Raw genomic sequence first — 19,741 nt, forward strand, 5'->3', positions numbered from 1 at the left:
GCCTACCCCTGTAGCTAGCTAGTGCTAGACAGATAAACCACTGCTAGTGCTCCTCTAAGTGTGGGCACTTTATTAATTAATGGAACAGGTCTCTGCTGTGTGTAGTAGTGTGAATAGGCTTCAATTAATTTGTGACATAGTGTGCGGCATAATATGAATTTGGGACATAGGACCACATTCAGAGTTGGTTTCAAGCGCCGATGTGCTCGTAACCGACTCGATGGTTAGTCCTACGCACGCGCAGTGGCCGTACTGCACGTGCGCAAGCCCCAGAGCGACAGAGAAACTCTGTTGCTCCGGAGCTCGCTACCAAAGGGACCACTGTCGATGTTGATCGACACATGCCCCTGTTTGGTAGGCGGGCCGGGGGTGGTTTCCAAAATGGAGGCGTTCCTTTACGAATGCCTACCATTTTGTGGGCGGCCGCACTGACATCATCAGTGATGTCAGTGGGGAGCTTCCTGCTCCATCAGAGCAGAAAGTTCCCTGGGGCTTACGAGTGCCCAGACCCAACCTTAGGGTCTGGTCGTAAGCCCCGATGGTCGCGATGGTGATCACCGTCACAACCATCAACCTGGTTGGTCGTTAAGCTGTGGGTGGTAACCCACAGCTAAACGATCAACGAGGAGGCAGTCGTTCAGGATGCAAGCGGCCGCTCTGATTCAGTGTGACCGCTAGCAACTAACGACCGCCTCTGAATGAGGTGCATAGTGTGTGGCATAATATGAATTTGGAAAATAGTATGTGGCATAATATGAATTTGGGACATAGTGTGTGGCATAATATGAATTTAGGGCATAGTGTGTGGCATAATATAATTTTGGGGCATAGTGTGTGGCATAATATGAATTGGTGCAGGTATGCTGGCATGTGAGGAGGTTGAGGGGCATTGATGGGGCATGTTGCGGTGGTCTATACAAGTTTACATATATTTTGGTAGTGGAAAATGGTATGGCTCCTGAACTTTTAAGCTGGCTCCTAGATTTTACAAACAAATTGTCGAGCTCTGGCATAATGTGTACCTGGCGCAGTAAAATGTGGCATAGGGCCTGATTTGATGAGTGGCATGTATAAGTGCACACAGCAGCATCTTTTGGTGGTCACTCATCTGCAAATTTATGCAAATGCCACTGGAAACTCCATCCCTTGTGTACATCTGTGCAGATGAACATGCCAGGACTAAGACGCACACGTTTAGTGCCGAGACACGCAGTAATAACGATTGGTGCTTCCTTATACGCCACCATTGTTCACACCATCCAATCTTGCTCCAGCCCTATGGCATCTACAGTGTCTCTGTCTGACCATGGCCTCCTATGCCTGACATGCCCACAACACTCCCATAACGCCCACTCAGCGGACCATGTCTGCGTGTATTTCTAGCCACCGCCCAGTCACCTCCCAGGAGCGCCCATCACTTTTCCACTACATTTCTGCTACCATGCTTCTCTTTCACAAAAGCACCTTTGTTTATTCACTCTGTGTAACTCATGTGCCTTAGTGTATACCCTCTGTATCGCATGCACCATACTGGTTATTAGGAATTATAGGGCATGCATAGTTGCAAGAAATTGCCTAATTACGTCACCAGCGCATTTCGTGCGGCCCTAAATAATGTTCAAAATGTCATTGCTGTATGTATATATAGATAGAAAGATAAATGCTTGTGTATTTTCATGTTTGGAATGTATATGTGTATATATATATATATATATATATATATATATATATATATTAGGGATGTGCAGGCTCGGATAGGTTCGAGTTTGCACGTGGAGTTCGGATTTTTCCCTCCAAAAAAACGGAACTCAGAACGAGGCAAAACGTCATCTTGCATGGACGAACATCATCATTCCTGGTCTTTTGTCCAGGAATGATGATGTTCGTCCATGCAAGATGACGTTTTGCCTCGTTCCGAGTTCCGTTTTTTTGGAGGGAAAAATCCGAACTCGACGTGCAAACTCGAACCTATCCGAGCCTGCACATCCCTAATATATATATATATATATATATATATATATATATATATATATATATGATGTGCAGGCTCGGATAGGTTCGAGTTTGCACGTGGAGTTCGGATTTTTCCCTCCAAAAAAACGGAACTCAGAAAGAGGCAAAACGTTATCTTGCATGGACGAACATCATCATTCCTGGATGTTCGTCCATGTGGCAACCTATCCTGCCCACTGTTTTTATGTCCTCAGCCAGAACCATCATCACTAGTGTAACCAGGGCTTATCTGTATGCAGGGCTGTAACTAGTTTTGTGCAGCCAGTGCCGTCAAACAGAGAGCAGAACGCCCTGGGGATGGAACCGGCCGCCACCGCAAAATACATTTGCCGGGCGCTTGCTGCGATGTTGATACTAGCGGTGTGCCCGGCTACCTTTCCTGGCTGAGGCTCTCCTCCTCCCCATCCTACACCCCGCTGCTGCCGATTCTTTCTGGCTGCTGGGATTTGCATTCCACTGTGCAACGCAAACAGGAAGAGCCTCATCTCCTCTCCACCTATCTGCTACTTCTTCTCTTTCCTTTCCCTGCTGCATTTACAATCATGCTTACGAGCTGTATATGTGAAAGGTATAGATCCCCTTGGTACAAATACTGAAGGGGATCTATCCACTTCCGCTGTATATGTGCTGAGCCTGGGAGTGTGATGGACTGCTACCCTGATGACGCCTGGCGGTGCCAGCAGTCTGTGTGCGAGCAGGAAGAACTGATTGTAATAACTGTAGTAATGCCCCCTATAGTAATACCCGCTGTAGAAGTAATTACCCCTGTAGTAATGCCCCCAATAGAAATGACCCCTGCAGTAATGCCACCTGTAGTAGTGCCCCCAGTGTTAATGTCCCAGTGGTAATGCCCCCTGCAGTAATGCCCCTGTAGTAATGCCCCCAAGAGTAATGCCCTCAATAGTACTAATGCTCCCTGTAGTAGTGCCCCAATAGAAATGTCCCCTGTAGTAGTGCTCCCAACAGTAATGCCCCCTTTAGAAATAATGCTCCCTTTAGAAGTAATGCCCACTGTAGTAATGTCCCAATTGTAATGCCCTCTGTAGTAATGCACCCAATAGTAATGCCCCCTGTAGAAGTAAGGCCCCCAATAGTACTGCCCCCTGTAGTAATGCCCCCAATAGTACTGCCCCCTGTAGTAATGCCCCCAATAGTAATGCCCCTTGCAGTAATGCTCCCTGTAGAAGTAATGCCCACTGTATTAATGCCCCAATAGTAATGCCCACTGTAGTAATGCACCCAATAGTAATGTCCCCTGTAGAAGTAATGCCCCTGTAGTAATGCCCCAAATAGTAATGCCCCCTGCAGTAATGCCTATAGTACTAATGCCCCCTGTAGTAATGCCCCCAATAGAAATGTCCCCTGTAGTAGTGCCCCCAGTGGTAATGCCCCCTTTAGAATAATGCTCCATTTAGAAGTAATGCCCACTGTAGTAATGCCCCAATAGTAATGCCCTCTGTAGTAATGCACCCAATAGAAAGGCCCCTGTAGAAGTAATGCCCCCTGTAATAGGGCCCCCTGCAGTAATGCCCCCTGTAATAGTGCCCCTTGCAGTAATGCCCCCTGTAATAGTGCCGCGCACACACAAAAAAACCCCCACAATACTTACATTAAGCCCCGCTCCTGAGTCCGCTGCCATCTGTTCCGCCTGGCTTCTCCTTGGAACTATGGGAGAGACATTATGACATCTCTCCCATAGTGCACACTGCGGGAGCTAGAAGCCAGAGCTCAGTAGTGAGCTCCAGCCTCCGGTTGCCGCTGGTGCTGCAGGAAGGAGCCGGGCACCTGCTGGTAACAAAATCTCAGTAAGTACCCAGCAAATGGAGCCTCCCTGCGGCGCTGGACTGTGGTGGGCAGGAGGAGGCGGAACTGGTTCCGTCTCCAAATAGAAGTGACGGAACGCAGTTCCGGACCACTTTAAACCCTGCATATGACACGTTCCCTTCAACCTGACATTTTCTCCATCTCCATACCCAGGGCCGGATTACCAATGGGGCGGGTGGAGCTTCAGCTCCAGGCCTCCCATCAAAATAGGCCCACAGCATCTGACAAAAGTCCAGGAATGATGATGTTCGTCCGTGTAAGATGACGTTTTGCCTCTTTTTGAGTTCCGTTTTTTTTGGAGGGAAAAATCCGAACTCCACGTGCAAACTCGAACCTATCCGAGCCTGCACATCATATATATATATATATATATATATATATATATATCTTTAATAAATAAGCATTTTATTCAATGCTCAATAATATAGCAGGTGGTGTATGCTTCGGGATGCAATCGGGAAGCCGGCTGACATTATACCGACAGCCGGCTTCCCGACTGTCATATCCCGGCGAGGGTGAAATGACCGGCGTCTAGATGTAGACGCCGCTCATTTCACCGACACCAGGAGACCGGCGCACGGCATCCCGATGGAAGGGATGCCGGACGCCGTGAGTGGACAGCCACGGGGGGTGGGGAGGTTAGGGTTAGGCACCCCTAAGGGAGGGTTAGGGGGGTTAGGTTAGTTAGTACTTACCTGGGGACAATCGAGATTTCCAGAGCTGTCGGGCTGCCGCTGCCGGGATCTGTTCCACTGTCGGCCTGACGCTGCCGGGAATCGAACTGCCGGCCATGCGGCCAGCGGTATTACCTACCGATTCCGTATGCTTCAATGAAGCGGAGGGGAGAGAGTTTGAGGTGGTCGACGTAGGTGGTAGCTATGTCCTACACGGTACTAGTCATATGCCCTGTGCAGACCAACCCCCTCTGCGGCAGCACACAAAAGGCCCTTCATAAATTTCTGCTCCAGGCCCATGTGGACCTTAATCTGGCACTGTCCATACCCAATAGTAAATAAGTGTTACACTAGTACAGTGTTTCCCGACCTCGGTCCTCAAGGCACGCTAACAGTCCTGGTTTTAGTGATATCCATGCTTCAGCACAGATGGTTAAATCAAAATAACTAAGGTACTAATTAAGTCACCTGTGCTCAACTATGGCTATCCTTAAAACCTGGACTGTTAGTGTGCCTTGAGGACCGTGGTTGGGAACCCCTGCACTAGTATATGGATTTGCACCCACTCAATGCTGGTTGCTAAAACTTTGTCCGAAACAGGTATCCAATTTCTGTCCGCAAGCTAGAATCACGCATGTAAGCCGCCTTGCACACCCATGACATTCCCACAAGATAAAAGAGATCCGCACAATCGCATGGTTACTTCCTGGAAACACCTATTTCATGGATAGTGTGCTCCCACGATGGACAGATCAATAATTACACACTTGCAAACTCCGTCCGTGTGTGTACACTAGGGGTGTGCATCGGCCACTTTTCGTGTTTTGGTTTTGGATCTGGATCTTTCTTCATGTTTTGGATCTGGATTGGTTTTGCCAAAACCACCCTTCCGTGTTTTGGGTTCTGGGTTTTGTGTTTTGGATCTGTATTTTTTTTAAAAAAAGCATAAAAACAGCTAAAATCACAGAATTTGTAGGTTTTTCTGCTCCTATGCTATTATTAACCTCAATAACCTTAATTTCCACTCATTTCCAGTCTATTCTGAACACCTCACACCTCACAATAGTGTTTTTATGTCCAAAAGGTTGCACCGAGGTAGCTGGATGACTATGCTAAGCGACACGAGTGGGCAGCACAAACACGTGACCCATCTAGGAGTGACACTGCAGTGGCAGACAGGATGGCAGTTAGAAAAACTAGGCCCCAAACTGTACATAATGCAAAGAAAAAAAAGAGGTGCAAGATGGAATTGTCCTTGGGCCCTCCCACCCACCCTTATGTTGTATAAACAGGACATGCACACTTTAACAAATCAATCATTTCAGCGCCAGGGTCTGCCACACAACTGTGACTGAAATGATTGGTTCGTTTGGGCCCCCACAAAACAAGCTGGCAATTAATGTGTCCCTGCACAAACTGGCTCTACGGAGGCAAGATGTCATCCTCATCCTCCTCATCCACCGATTCCTCACCCTCTTCAGTGTGTACATCCTCATCCTCACAAAGTATTAACTCGTCCCCACTTGAATCCACCACCACAGGTCCCTCTGTACCTTCTGGAGGCTGGTCTCCCTGGAAGAGCTGATAATTCATTTTGATGAACATCATCTTCTCCACATTCAGTGGAAGCAACCTCCTACGCCTTTCGCTGACAAGGTTCCCGGCTGCACTAAACACTCTTTCGGAGTACACACTGGAGGGGGGCAACTCAGGTAAAATAGAGCCAGTTTGTACAGGGGCCTCCAAATTGCCTCTTTTTCCTGCCAGTACAGGTATGGACTGTCTGACATGCCTACTTGGATGCTGTCACCGATGTAATCCTCCACCATTCTGTCAATGGTGACAGTATCATATGCAGTGACAGTAGACATGTCAGAAATTGTTGCCAGGTCCTTCAGTCTGGACCAGATGTCCAAACTTGGTCCTGCCTGCCCTGCATCACTGCCAGCAGGTTGCTTAGGATACCTAAGTTTTTTCCTGGCAGCCCCAGTTGCGGGAGAAAATGAAGAAGGAGCCGTTGACGTGTCACGTTCCGCTTCAGCTGACAGTGTGTTCACCAGCAGGTCTTTGCACCTCTGCAGGCTTGTGTCGGCCGGAAAGAGAGACACCACATAGGCTTTAAACCTAGGATCGAGCACGGTGGCCAAAATGTAGTGGTCTGATTTCAACAGATTGACCACCCTGGAATCCTGGCAAAGCGAATGAAGGGCTTCATCCACAAGTCCCACATGCCGAGCGGAATCGCTCCGTATTAGCTCCTCCTTCACTTTCTCCAGCTGCTTCTGCAAAAGCCTGATGAGGGGAATGACCTGACTCAAGCTGGCTGTGTCTGAACTGACTTCACGTGTGGCAAGTTCGAAGGGCTGGAGAACCTTGCACAACACGGAAATCATTCTCCACTACGCTTGAGTCAGGTGCATACCCCCTCCTTTGCCTATGTCATAGGTGGATGTATAGGCTTGTATGGCCTTTTGCTGCTCCTCCATCCTCTGAAGCATATAGAGGGTTGAGTTCCACCGCGTCACAACCTCTTGCTTCAGGTGATGGCGGGGCAGGTTCAAGAGTGTTTGCTGGCGCTCCAGTCTTCGGCACGCAGTCGCTGAATGGCGAAAGTGGCCAGAAATTTTTCGGGCCACCCAAAGCGTCTCCTGCACGCCCCTGTCGCTTTTCAGAAAATTCTGCACTACCAAGTTTATTGTGTGAGCAAAACATGGGATGTGCTGGAATTTGCCCAGATGTAATGCCCGCACAATATTGGTGGCGTTATCAGATATCACAAATCCCCAGGAGAGTCTAAGTGGGGTAAGCCACTGGGCGATGATTTCCCTCAGTTTCTCTAAGAGGTTGTCGGCGGTGTGCCTCTTACTGAAACCGGTGATACACAGCGTAGCCTGCCTTGGAACGAGCTGGCGTTTCTGAGATGCTGCTACTGGTGACGCTGCTGCTGTTGCTGCGTAAGGTGATACATCTACCCAGTGGGCTGTCACAGTCATATAGTCCTTAGTCTGCCCTGTTCCACTTGTCCACATGTCCGTGGTTAAGTGGACATTGTGTACAACGGCATTTTTCAGGACACTGAGGACACTTTTTCTGACGTTTCTGTACAGTCTCGGTATCGCCTGCCTAGTGAAGTGGAATCTAGACGGGATTTGGAACCGGGGACACACTACCTCCATCAATTGTCTAAATCCCACTGCACTAATGGCGGATACCGGACGCACGTCTAACACCAACATAGCAGTCAAGGCCTCAGTTATACGTTTTGCTTCAGGATGACTGCTGTCGTACTTCATCCTCCTCGCTAAGGACTGTTGGAGGGTCAATTGTTTAGTAAAAGTAGTGGTGTTCCTACTTCCTCTCTGGGATGATGAACGACTCCCAGCAGCAGCAACAGCAGCAGCGGCAGCAGTAGGCGTAGCAATGCAGGATCCTCCGGAGGAATCCCGGATAGGAGAGTCAGTCATGCCAGTGACATGGCCTGCAGGACTACTTCCGATCCTGACTAAGGAGGAAATTGACGAGGAGGGAGTTGACGGTGTGGTTTGCAGGCGCTTGGATACAACAGGACAACGGGATTTAGGTGTCCCTGGACTGCTTACGGTCTTAGCCAAAGTTTCTGAACTTGACAGTAACTTTTTATGAACGCACTGCAGGTGCCGTATAAGGGAGGATGTTCCTAGGTGGTTGACGTCCCTACCCCTACTTATTTCACCTTTACATATGGTACATATGGCAAGACAGTTGTTGTCCGGATTTGGATAGAAATATTGCCAGACCAAAGAGGTGGAATGTTTGGTCTTCTGCCCAGGCATGACCGTGATGGGCTTTTTCATCCCACGGACAACAACTGTCTCCCCCGGAGCCTGATTTAAACAAACCACATCACCATCAGAATCCTCCTCGCCAACTTCCTCCTCAGCGCCAGCTACAACAGTATCCTCATCCTGTTGTACTTCAACAGTGACATCTTCAATTTGCATATCAGCAAGTGGACTGTGGGTGCTCCTTTCAGCACTTGCAGGGGGCGTGCAAATGGTGGAAAGAGCCACCTCTTCCCGTCCAGTGCTGGGAAGGTCAGGCATCGCAACCACCACCACACTTGGACTCTCCTTGGGGATTTGTGATATCTTCTTAGAAAGCACAGTTCTTCGCTGTGCTTTTGCCAGCTTAACTCTTTTGATTTTTTTAGTGGGAGGAGGGCTTCCATCGTCATGTGAAGCTGAACCACTAGTCATGAACATACTAGGGATCGACCTTAGCCGTTCCTTGCCACTCCGTGTCGTAAATGGCATATTGGCAAGTTACGTTTCTCTTCAGCTGATTTAAATGTCTTTTTCAAGGTCATTTTCCTGAACTTTGCCATTTGAGATTGTATGTGCCCTCTACTATGACATTGGGCATCGGCCTTGGCAGACGACGTTGATGGCATGTTATCATCTATGTCATGACTAGTGGCAGCAGCTTCAGCACTAGGAGGTAGTGGTTCTTGATCTTTCTCTATTTTATTTTTATCGGAGAAAGTTTGGTCCTCCATTTATGTTATATCGATTTGATATATTCGTGCGGCTAAACACAGAGAATAATTTTTTTTTTTGGTTTGTACTGGAGTGTACTTTCGGGCGTTACAGCACCCTTTAACGGTCAAGCCAGCCGGCCCTTTACTTATGACACAGGCGCACGCTTGGCACTACTTTTGTTGATGCACGTGCGGCTACTGCGCACACAATTCACAAACACAGAAAATAATTTTTTTTTTGGTTTGGACTGGAGTGTACTTTGGGGGTTACAGCACCCTTTAACGGTCAAGCCAGCCGGCCCTTTACTTATGACACAGGCGCACGCTTGGCACTACTTTGTTGATGCACGTGCAGCTACTGCGCACACAATTCACAAACACAGAAAATATATAATTTTTTTAGCACTTGGGGGGAGCACCCTTGATGGACAGAGCACCCCCTGGACAACACTACAGCACCCCTTTAGGACTGGGACACTGCACAGGACTTTGGAGTGGACACAGCCCCTATGGAGAACTGACTGCACAACACAGTCCAGCCAGCCCCTATGGACTTTGAAGTAGTGGACACAGCCCCTATTAACAACAGCAGCACAGCACTACACAGCCAGCCCCTATGGACTTTGAAGTAGTGGACAACAGCAGCACTACACTACACTACACTACACAGCCCTAACTCCCTCCCTCCCTCTTCACTGTCCACAGCCGAGTGAGAAAATGGCGCCGACGCGGGTACCTTATATAGGATCCAAAACCCGCGAGACTCGGAAGGCGGGATGATGACGTTTTGCCTCGATTTCAGATCCGAGTCAGGCGGGAATAGTCGAGCCTGACTGGGATCGGACTTGGATCGTGGGGGCTCGGGGGGGTTCGGATTTCAGAAATCCGAACCCGCTCACCCCTAGTGTACACCTGTTCCAATGCATGTGAAGAAGCAAATATATTCTATTGCTCATGTGCAGTATGCTAAAATCTGTAAGATCCGTATGACTCAGAATTTGTCCCAATGAGTGCAACAACAGATTTTGCATTGTCTTGCGTAGAGAGTAATGATGGGCTTGGGTGATGGGTGGCGTGGCCAAATAATGGTGGTGTGGAAACTTCTGTTACAGTAAGTCCTATGCCCGGCACTTTACCATTGCAGCACTGCAGCCCAGGACTTGAGCTTTCCTGGTGCTGCAGGGTAAAACACAAAATACAGTTAACTCCATTACTTAGACTGGTAGAGACTGGACACCCACACTGCACCTATTTTCGTGTTGCGTCCAAAATTTTTGATTTTCAAAATTCAAAGGTGCCCTTCTCAAAGATCAGTATCCTGCCAAATAAATCTGGAGTGAGCCCTATGAGGTAGATTAAATTAGCTGTGAATGCCACCGGAGCTGGTCCAAGTAGTTTCAGCAAGTTAACTACAAAAAGCAGATTCTGCATGCAGCCTGAATTTGCCCATGGTAATTGCCAGAAAAATGTGCTATAACACATTAGGTTTAATGAATAAAAATATGAAATACTGATTATAAAATACTATACGGATACAAATGGAAATAGTTTGTGTTTTGGAAGATACATAGAATACGGTGTACAGTACCTAGATAACAATTTAGACAATTGTTTCACAGACAGTGTTAAGATATACAGTATGATTTGTTGTGTGGGCAATCTTTTTCCCTTTCTATCTAATTTAAATAAATGTGAAGAATATAATTTAAATAAGTTTTAAAATAGATAACATTCCCCGTAAAGGAATGGTGCTATTTACAGATCCATCACTTTATTTCCACTGGTCATCTTGTTACACCTGCCTACAGGGAACGCTCTCCTTTCGAACGTCTTTGTTTTTCACCTCAAGCTCCTCAGCATGTCCTATCTGTACTGCATCAGCTTCTCCTCGACTGCTCAGATGCTCTTTGTTGAGTTTCACCCTTATATGGGAGCGTGAATTAGGCAGAGAACTTGGAGCCGAAAGTTGGACCAAAAGTTTTAAATTGGAGCACGCCTGTTCTCCGGGTACCTCTGTTGTAGAGAAACAGCACAAGTTGATCATGCACTGGTACCGCTGTCCAAAAGCATTTGGTATGATTTACCGCTGGCCGTCAGTTCAAATCCTGGCAACGGCAGCCCGACAGGAGGAAATTCTGATAGTCCTAAAGGTAAGTATCCCCTAACCCTAACCCTCCTTTAGGGTGCCTAACCCTAACCTCCTCCCCTGTGCTTAACCCTAATCGCCCCTCTAAGTGCCTAAACCTAACCCCCCCCCTTCCCCGCCGCCTAAACCTAAGTCCCCCGGGGGAGTGCCTAACCCTAACCTCCCCCTGGGGGTGCCTAACCCTAACCCTCCCTCCCCCTAGCCTAGCCCTAACCTCCCGGAGGGGTGCCGAACCCTAAGTCCCCCCCGGGAGCCCCTAACCTAACCCTCTCCCCCCGCGGCTGTTCGTGGACGGCGCCCGGCATCACTTCAATGGGGATGCCGGGCGCCGGTCTCCCAGCGTAGGTATAATGACAGGCTTTTTACGCCTGTCATTTTACCATTCAGTAGTCGGGAAGCCGGCATTGCGTCAGCCGGCTTCCTGAACGTATACTGTTCAAATGTCTAAAGCAAAATGCACATTGGTGTCCCCAACATTTGTTGGAGATGTTCATCATCTGTGGGCTCTCCACAACACATATGGCAGTAATGTCCCAGGGACGCAGTACTTAAGCTCTCGGCTGAAATTCTTGGTGAGTCAGTACAAAGAGATCCCACCTTCTGGCTCTTCCACCTGTCCTCATTACCCATAGTGAGCTATAAGGAGACCTACTAGCCTCATGACCTTCACTATCTTTTTCTGTTTGAAGTATTTAAATGGATGGAATTGAACAGCCGCTTGTGTGCGGCTCTGCAATTCCATCGATCTCTGAATCAGGCCCTTTGTTCGTCCTTTTGATCTGTAATTCAATTACTCAATAAAAATTATTTGCACTAAAATAGATAACATTAATTAAACAAACTTAAGACCATCACATATAAAAAAAATGCTTTATTCAAGGACTAAAGATTTTAATCAGTATAGATAATGTGGTGGTGCAAGTACTACCATAATCCCTGTGCAATTCATATAGGGCAGCCTTCACTGACAAAGCCAGTGAATTTGACTGCTGGACAGCAGTATAGGGCAAAAATCATAAGAATCCGTAGATTAAGCTTACCTGCCAGGCTCAGGATCTTCCATGTATTGTCTTATCGGCGGCCAGCAGGACTCCAGCAGCTTCAGCATACGAGCAGGGAGAAGGTAAGGTATAAAGTAGGGATGTGCGCCGGACCATTTTTGCCGGATTTGGATTTGGATTTGGTTCTAATTCGTCGTCCGGCTTTGGATTTGGATTTGGATTTGCCAAACTGCGGTGACTGGCTTTGGATTTGGATTTGGATTTGGATTTGGATTTTTTTACAAAAATTGACAAAAAAAGCTAAAATCACATAAATTGGTCTTTTTTTTCTTCCTAGAGTATTATTAACCTCAATAACATTAATTTCCAGTCAATTTAGACCATATCACAGCTTATAATATTGTTTTCAACATTATTGGCCAAAGGTTGCAGTGAGCTGACTGGTTACTAAGCGACAAAGCAGCGGCACAACGACACAGACACCACAGTATAAAGCACATCTATGACACATTGCCACACAGCAGTGGCAGAAATGAAAAGTAGTGCACCCACCCAGTGGGGTACGGCCAGCAGAGTCACAGTACTTGTTTACAAAGTGGGCTACGGCCCTAGGAGTCACAGTGCACAATCTTATTAGCATTACACCGCACATAGGGCCTGATTCACATTACACCATAAAGTAGTGTCTCTTATTTATGTTACGACACACAGTAGTGCCCCTTTTACACAATGCCCACAGTAGTGACCCTTTTACACAATGCCCACAGTAGCGGTGTCCCTTACACAATGTCCCCCAGCAGTGGTGCCCCCTATGCAGTCCCCTTAGTAGTACGGTCCACTATGCAGTGCCCCCAGTTGAATGCTCCCCAGTAGTATGCCCCCCATTAGCAGGCCCCCCCAGTAGTATGTCCCCCATTAGCAGGCCCCCCCAGTAGTATGCCCCCCATTAGCATGCCACCCAGTAGTATGCCCCCCCAGTAGTATGGCTCCCCCAGTAGTAGGCTGCCCCAGTAGCAGGCCCCCCCAGTAGTAGGCTGCTCCAGTAGTAGCCCCCCCTGTAGTATGGCCCCCCCTGTAGTATGGCCCCCCCTGTAGTAGGCCCCCCCAGTAGTATGGCCCCCCCAGTAGCAGACCCCCCCCCAGTAGTATAGCCCCCCCCAGTAGCAGGCCCCTCTGTAGTATGGCCCCCCCAGTAGTATTGCCTCCCCCAGTAGCAGACCCCCCCCCAGTAGTGCAGACCCCCCCCCCCCAGTAGTATAGCCCCCCCAGTAGCAGGCCCCTCTGTAGTATGGCCCCCCCAGTAGTATAGCCCCCCCCCCAGTAGCAGACCCCCCCAGTAGTGCAGACCCCCCCCCCAGTAGCGCCCCCGGACCTTTGACAAGTAAAAAAATAAAAAAAATAAAACTTACCTGTATCCCCGCTCCCGCGCCGTCCGCTCTGTCACACGCTGAGGAGGGAGCCGGAAGACGGAGCTCATGTGTGAGCTCCAGCCGGCTCCCTCCGTGCAGCAGCCAATGAGAGTCTGTGTGACTCTCATTGGCTGCTGTAACAAACACACAGCTGCCGCTGGCGGCTGTGTGTCTGTGTCTGTGTAGGGCAGAGCGCTATCACTGCGCTCTGCCCTACACGCGAGGAGACCTGATGTCGGATTCTCTAGTGAGAATCCGACATCAGGCGGCCGCCGTTCGGCCCCGAACGGGGATCCGAGTCAGGCGGTGAACACCCGAACAGGGTTCGGGTGGACTCGGATCCCCAATGTTCGGAGCGGTTCGGATTCCACAGAATCCGAACCGCTCATCTCTAGTATAAAGATTGGTGAAGTGAAAAAAAAAGGGGTGACTGGGGTGCAGGAAAGAGTGTTGTGAGGGGCACATAGAAAAGGTGGGTAGTGTGAGCAAATTGAGGAAGTAAATGGGGGGCTAGGTCAGAGGGGTAAATGGAAACACACAAACACTAAATAGGAGCCTTTCTTGGGGATGAGGAGGAATAAACGTACCTAAACTGTGATGTGTGGGAAACAGGGAAGAGCAGAGGTCTGGTTGTGACAATGACGGTCCCAATTAAAGTGGTGAAGCAGAGGTCAGCGGGAGCAGCATGTGAAGATGAAGAGCTGCGCCCCTACGAGAATACAGTAACCACACTGTGCACTGTAGTGGGGGCGCTTTCGTTGGTGGTAATCTTACCACTGTTCTGCTGCCGGGAACCAGGTGGGTAATTCTGGCAGTCAGTCACTTGAATTGTGGAATATAAAATCATGGACAGCCTGTCTCTCACGGAGACCTCTGTCCCCTCCAGCTCTACTCACACTGTGCCCCTGATTCTTCCCTCTGCACAGCTAGCCCAGGCTATTGCCAGACCTCTTAAACAAGCCCAGGCCCTGGTACTTAATAACTGCCCCCCTCCTCTCTGCACCTCTGAGCCTGTGTTTTGTCACCATTCAAACTATATATTTCACGTCTGGGATCCCACTTGCCCCTGATTGCATAATGCAAACATTAGCATTCAGGCTTATATACTGTAGATTTAAAAAGAACAATCCCATAAAAAAATGAATTGTAATTTTTCTACAGGTATATATGACTGTGGCAAGCTTTAGGAATATATTGGTAGTCCATGGTTTCTTCATAGTTTCTCTTATTATATGCTATTTTTTTTTTTGTTTGGAGAATATACCAATGTTTTTTCCTATTGTAGGCTACGTGTAGTGTTCATTATGGTCATACAGGTACTCAATAAACAAGGATTAAACAAAAGTAATTTATTGATAATTATAATGTTTTCTTAGTTTACATTTGCAGGCGGCTATTAAGGATTTTTACTTGTAGAAAGTGTGATGGACTACCATGGCAACCACAATCACATGGCACAGGATATAGTGAGCAGAGAGGCTTTGAAAGAATTCTCTGAGCTCAATCTGCACTATGACATCCTCTCCTTCTTTTCCTCTCTCTGCCATAAAATTACATGCTGAGAGTCTATGATTGTTTTTCCTCCAAAGCGATTTTTGAAAGAGATATTGATTTATTGTTGGATAGAAAAATCTAATGCATGCTGAAAAAGTATTCAACTTGCTATTTAAGTAAAAAAAAACTTTTATCTGGAATTCCTGCTTTAAATGAATTGAATGTAGTGGAAATTATTAAATACAATTGGCATGAGTGTGTAATATATTTGTAAAGCTATTTTTCATCTGAAATGGATTCATAGTTCTTAAATGAAGGGATTTAGGCCCTCATTCAGAGCCGTACGCTCTGAGCAGAGCGCACGCTCTGAATGAGGGCCTGCCTCCATGAAAATGGAGCGTCCTCCTGGACGCTCGTATAGCTGTGGGTTACCACCCACAGGCTATACGAGCGTGCAGTTTGATGGCCGCGATGGTCTTGACCATCGCGACCATCGAAACTGCGAGCCGGAGCCTGCGGTTGAGGTTTTCAACCGCAAGCTCCGGAGTGATTTTTGGCTCTATCAGAGCCAAAATCACTCCCACTGACATCACTAGTGATGTCAGTGGGCCGGCTTCTGACGGGAGGCGTTCCCGTGGGAACGCCCCCGTCAGGGAGGCACGCCCCCGGCACACCTACCAAAGGGGGCGTGCTGTCAATCAACATCGACAGCACGCCCCCTTTGATCAGACACAACGAGCGAAGGACTTTCCGTCGCGTCTGGCGCATGCGCACAACGGAGCTCCCTCCGTCGTGCGCATGCTCAGTCCAGAACATCGACCCACTTGCGAGCGGACAGCCGCTCGCGAGTGGGTCTGAATCAGGCCCTTAGATTTGTATTTATTTTTTGTGCGTGACAGGTAAATGTATTATTGCTTTGGCCATGTATCCACTTACCTGATCAGCAAAGCATTCTACAGTCCAACTTTAGGTTATTAATTCATAAACAGTAAATGGAATCTTTAAAGTAATCTGTTTATCCATTTGCATTTTAAATGTCTCATTTTTTTCACACAGGTCTTCGATCAAACCAGCATGAAGGCCTTAAGAAAAAAGTCTATTTTACTGACTGGTTATTTGGAGTATTTAATTAAGCATTATTACAGTGAAAACATTGCTGAACCCAAGAAACCTTATGCAAAAATAATCACGCCCTCTCACTTTGAAGACAGAGGCTGTCAGCTCTCCCTGACTATTTCCCTGCCCATAAAAGCTGTTTACAAAGAACTGGAGAAGAGAGGCGTTGTGGTACGTGATATTGTCCTTTGCCATCAATGCGTTTGCAAATTAACAATGTCAACAACTATTTCATTTAACAAATGCATTCAATAAAATGGCACTTGCCGGGGTAATCACAGTAATATATCACCAGGCATTAAGGCTTATAAAGACAGACTTGATTGTAGCATGCCGTTTCTGAATCTTTGTTGTTTTCTTTTCTCAAAGCAGTGCTTATGGCATTGTTTTGTATGTTATAAAACTCAATACACATGAGACACAGGTAACTTATCCTGTAAAATAAATCCTTACATTTGGAGAGTATTGATGATACTTGATTCATTAAGAAAGTATTTTGAGAAGCAGGAGTGTATAACTATCAGTGAGGGGAAAATACAGAAGGTTAATGTACAGTAGACAATAAAAACTGTTTTTTTCCCCAAATCATGTTTTGTTATAGCTAATACCTGATAAACCCCATTACCGTAATAAAAAAAAGGATATTAAAAGTATCTTAAAAGACTCTGCAGCTTTGTGGGTTTATAATGTCGGAGTGATTTTTAATTGACATATATTTTACACTAAAATAAAGGGTACATGATTCCCATTACATTTGCCAATAATTCCTTATTATTTACATTTACTTACACTATTCATCAACATTTTTGAATTTGGTTGCAAATTTTTTAGTTGACTTTACACCCCAACTCCCTTGCGTCTACCTTACAAAATCCTTGTCCTTAACCAGATAATACATCCAATAATTGTGTATTAAAACAAGGAGATCTACTTGGCCATGGCTCTGATCCCTTCCAGACTGCGCCATTGACCCTTTTTTACCATGCACACCACCTGGTAAAGAACACGAACTGTTGGGTGATAAGCATTAGTGAATAAAGAACTTGCTGAGGCCATTTTGTATGTGTGATCATTTTTAATATGGTGGAAGGTTGCATTGTTAAATGGGAAACTGCCTAAGATTCTCTTTTTTGTACATTATTTCGTTCTGTAGTAATGTACATAGGGCCTGATTCATGTTTGTATGTAATACTGATGTTCAAGCAACTGAGCGATTATTGACCGACTACGTATGCACGGCAATCACACTGCAATGTTGCTTGCAGTGAGGATGTAATCACACAGTGATTGACAGACATGGCCGTTTTTGGGGCATCAATCTGCCGTCAGCTGCGATCGTGTATGTAGTGAAACATGGCACCTGCGATGCTACTTGCGTGGCCAGTCTGCGCATCCATAGGATATCCCTAGCAGTCGATATTCCATTGCTTTGCAAATAGTCTGCATATGCGTACACAGTTGCTAATGAGTTTGCGATGGCTCCTGTGGGTGTCTATCTTCTTTCTGGGCGGCATCTTCACTTAATAAGATTAGCAGTTCCGAAGCGTAAAAATGTGTAATTGCGAATGCAATTGTGTACAAACATGAATTAGGCCCATAGTGAATTGTAAATATCACAAATTAAATAGCACATGGGTGATAAAAAAGAACTGCTACAGACAAATTCACAACTTGAAAAATATGCATAATTAAAATCCACAGATTACATAATTACATAGAGCCACAGAGTGAGAGAGGGCCTTGCTCACAAGAGCTTACATTCTAAAGGGGATATTTTCTATTACAAATAGCATACCCATAGTACTTTTTGGAGTACCTGAGGAATAGGTTTTAAGATGTGTTGAGGTAAGTTACACTGTGGAGTCCCTCACGAGTTATGTGACTGAATTTTATTGCTTAAACAAAAGTCCTGATAGTCTCATAGATAATGAAACTACAACCCATTTTTTTTTGCAGTGTGATATGCGGGAGCCCAATGGTCTACGTATAGCACCAACACCTCTCTACAACTCTTTCTATGATGTCTTCAAATTTATTGATAACCTGGGAGAAGCATTGGAGAGTGTTAAGAAAACATTGGAACCACACCAGGCACTCTAAAGTTTCTTCTCAGCATTGCATGATGTTTACTAGGTCTATCATTTGTTTGAAAACTTTACACCACATTTATACATAAAGGACCTGATGCAGAGTTGAATGTGTGCCTGTTTGCGTGTTTTAACACTCAGGGGCACCGAGAGGGGAGGGGGGGCGGGTACTAATTACCTGGGCCTCGGGCTTGTTGGAGGAGCCTGGTGTTGGCTCGGGTCCGACACTGCCCCTTGCTCCTTCTTACCTGCCCCTCCCAAGTGTGCAGAAAGGTTTTTCTTTCTTTCCTAAGGAGGCGTAGCCACGTCTCCAGCGATTAGGCCATGTTCCCTGGCCTGGGCCAGCTCTCTACAGCCCTGTTCATACTGCACATGAACGAATGTATGCAAGTACCACCAATGCAGAGTTATGCACATTTCAATCACATCTACTCTTAACTGAAGAGGCGTAATTGCACTGTAAAATATAGACAACGTTCACTTTTTGTGTTTCGATGCCACTGTGGACTATTCAGAGTTAGTATTAAGTGTAAATACGCCTATATCCAAGTTTATCATTTGCGCCAGGTATATGCAGGTGCATGTGTGCCCTAATGAAAATGACTAGTAGCCATCTGTACCGATAGGAGGCGAGCGCACTGCAAAATGCGGGAGCACGTGTTCTCGATTCAAGTCCAACTTTGCATCAGACCCTAATTTTTTTCCATTTGGTATATAAAATAAAAAAAATAAAAAGCATGTTTGGGATGTTATTATTATATATTGTACCTGGAGTGTCCCAAGATTACTTTGTAATAGCAGGAAGTTAATAAGTAATTTATAGGGAGGTGTCAGTTGACCCTGGCTTATGGCTACTTTGCTTGTCCTTTATACCAAGCCAGTATAAAAAGTTCCTGTTATAGCTTCTCAATAATGTTACCATGACACTGATTCCTACCCAATATCAGGGGCCGCAGAGGTCTCGCACTCATTCTATTGTTCACTAGACAGTAATAGACTTCTACTTCCCTTCCCCCACTACACATTACTAGATAATAGTTATTTATCATTTGTTATTTACCCCTTTCATCATGTACTCTACTGTAATTTCAAAATGCTGGAAACTATTTGCAAGTCTTTATGGAAATGATCAAAAAACGTATCTTTTTACAGTGCTGGAATACAAACAATATATATTTTAAAAAAAAATCGGTTTTCATTGTAGATGTAAATAATTGATAACAATATAAATTGAAGAAGGCATTAGATGTTCTCTCTATGGTTCTTTGTGTGTGCGGTTGGTGGTAGTGGCGGAGAAGCATCTGTGATGGAAGCACTTGCAGCCACAGATGCTTCTTTTGGTGGTTGCCCATTTGCGACCCTGGGCCTCTTTCATTACGGATCGCAACTGCGAATGCAATAGCGATTACACACGCAGTTCAACTGTGATAGTATGTTAATCCATTGCGATCGCTATGCCGT

General features: G+C 46.4%; 1 protein-coding gene across 1 annotated transcript in view; it reads left to right on the forward strand.

Annotated features, from left to right (window-relative positions):
* The window catches only part of KYNU (kynureninase), a 163,205-nt gene extending 143,666 nt beyond the window's left edge, over positions 1 to 19,539 (forward strand). Inside the window, exons 13-14 of the mRNA XM_088474915.1 lie at positions 16,134 to 16,364; positions 18,150 to 19,539. Coding sequence (XP_088331041.1) covers positions 16,134 to 16,364; positions 18,150 to 18,293 — 375 coding nt within the window. The 3' untranslated portion in view covers positions 18,294 to 19,539. The remainder of the gene's footprint in view (positions 1 to 16,133; positions 16,365 to 18,149) is intronic.
* The last annotated feature ends 202 nt before the right edge of the window (positions 19,540 to 19,741 follow it).

The sequence above is a fragment of the Taudactylus pleione genome, unplaced genomic scaffold (genome assembly GCF_031769625.1).
Source record: "Taudactylus pleione unplaced genomic scaffold, aTauple2 ptg000156l, whole genome shotgun sequence".
Taxonomy (NCBI): domain Eukaryota; kingdom Metazoa; phylum Chordata; class Amphibia; order Anura; family Myobatrachidae; genus Taudactylus; species Taudactylus pleione.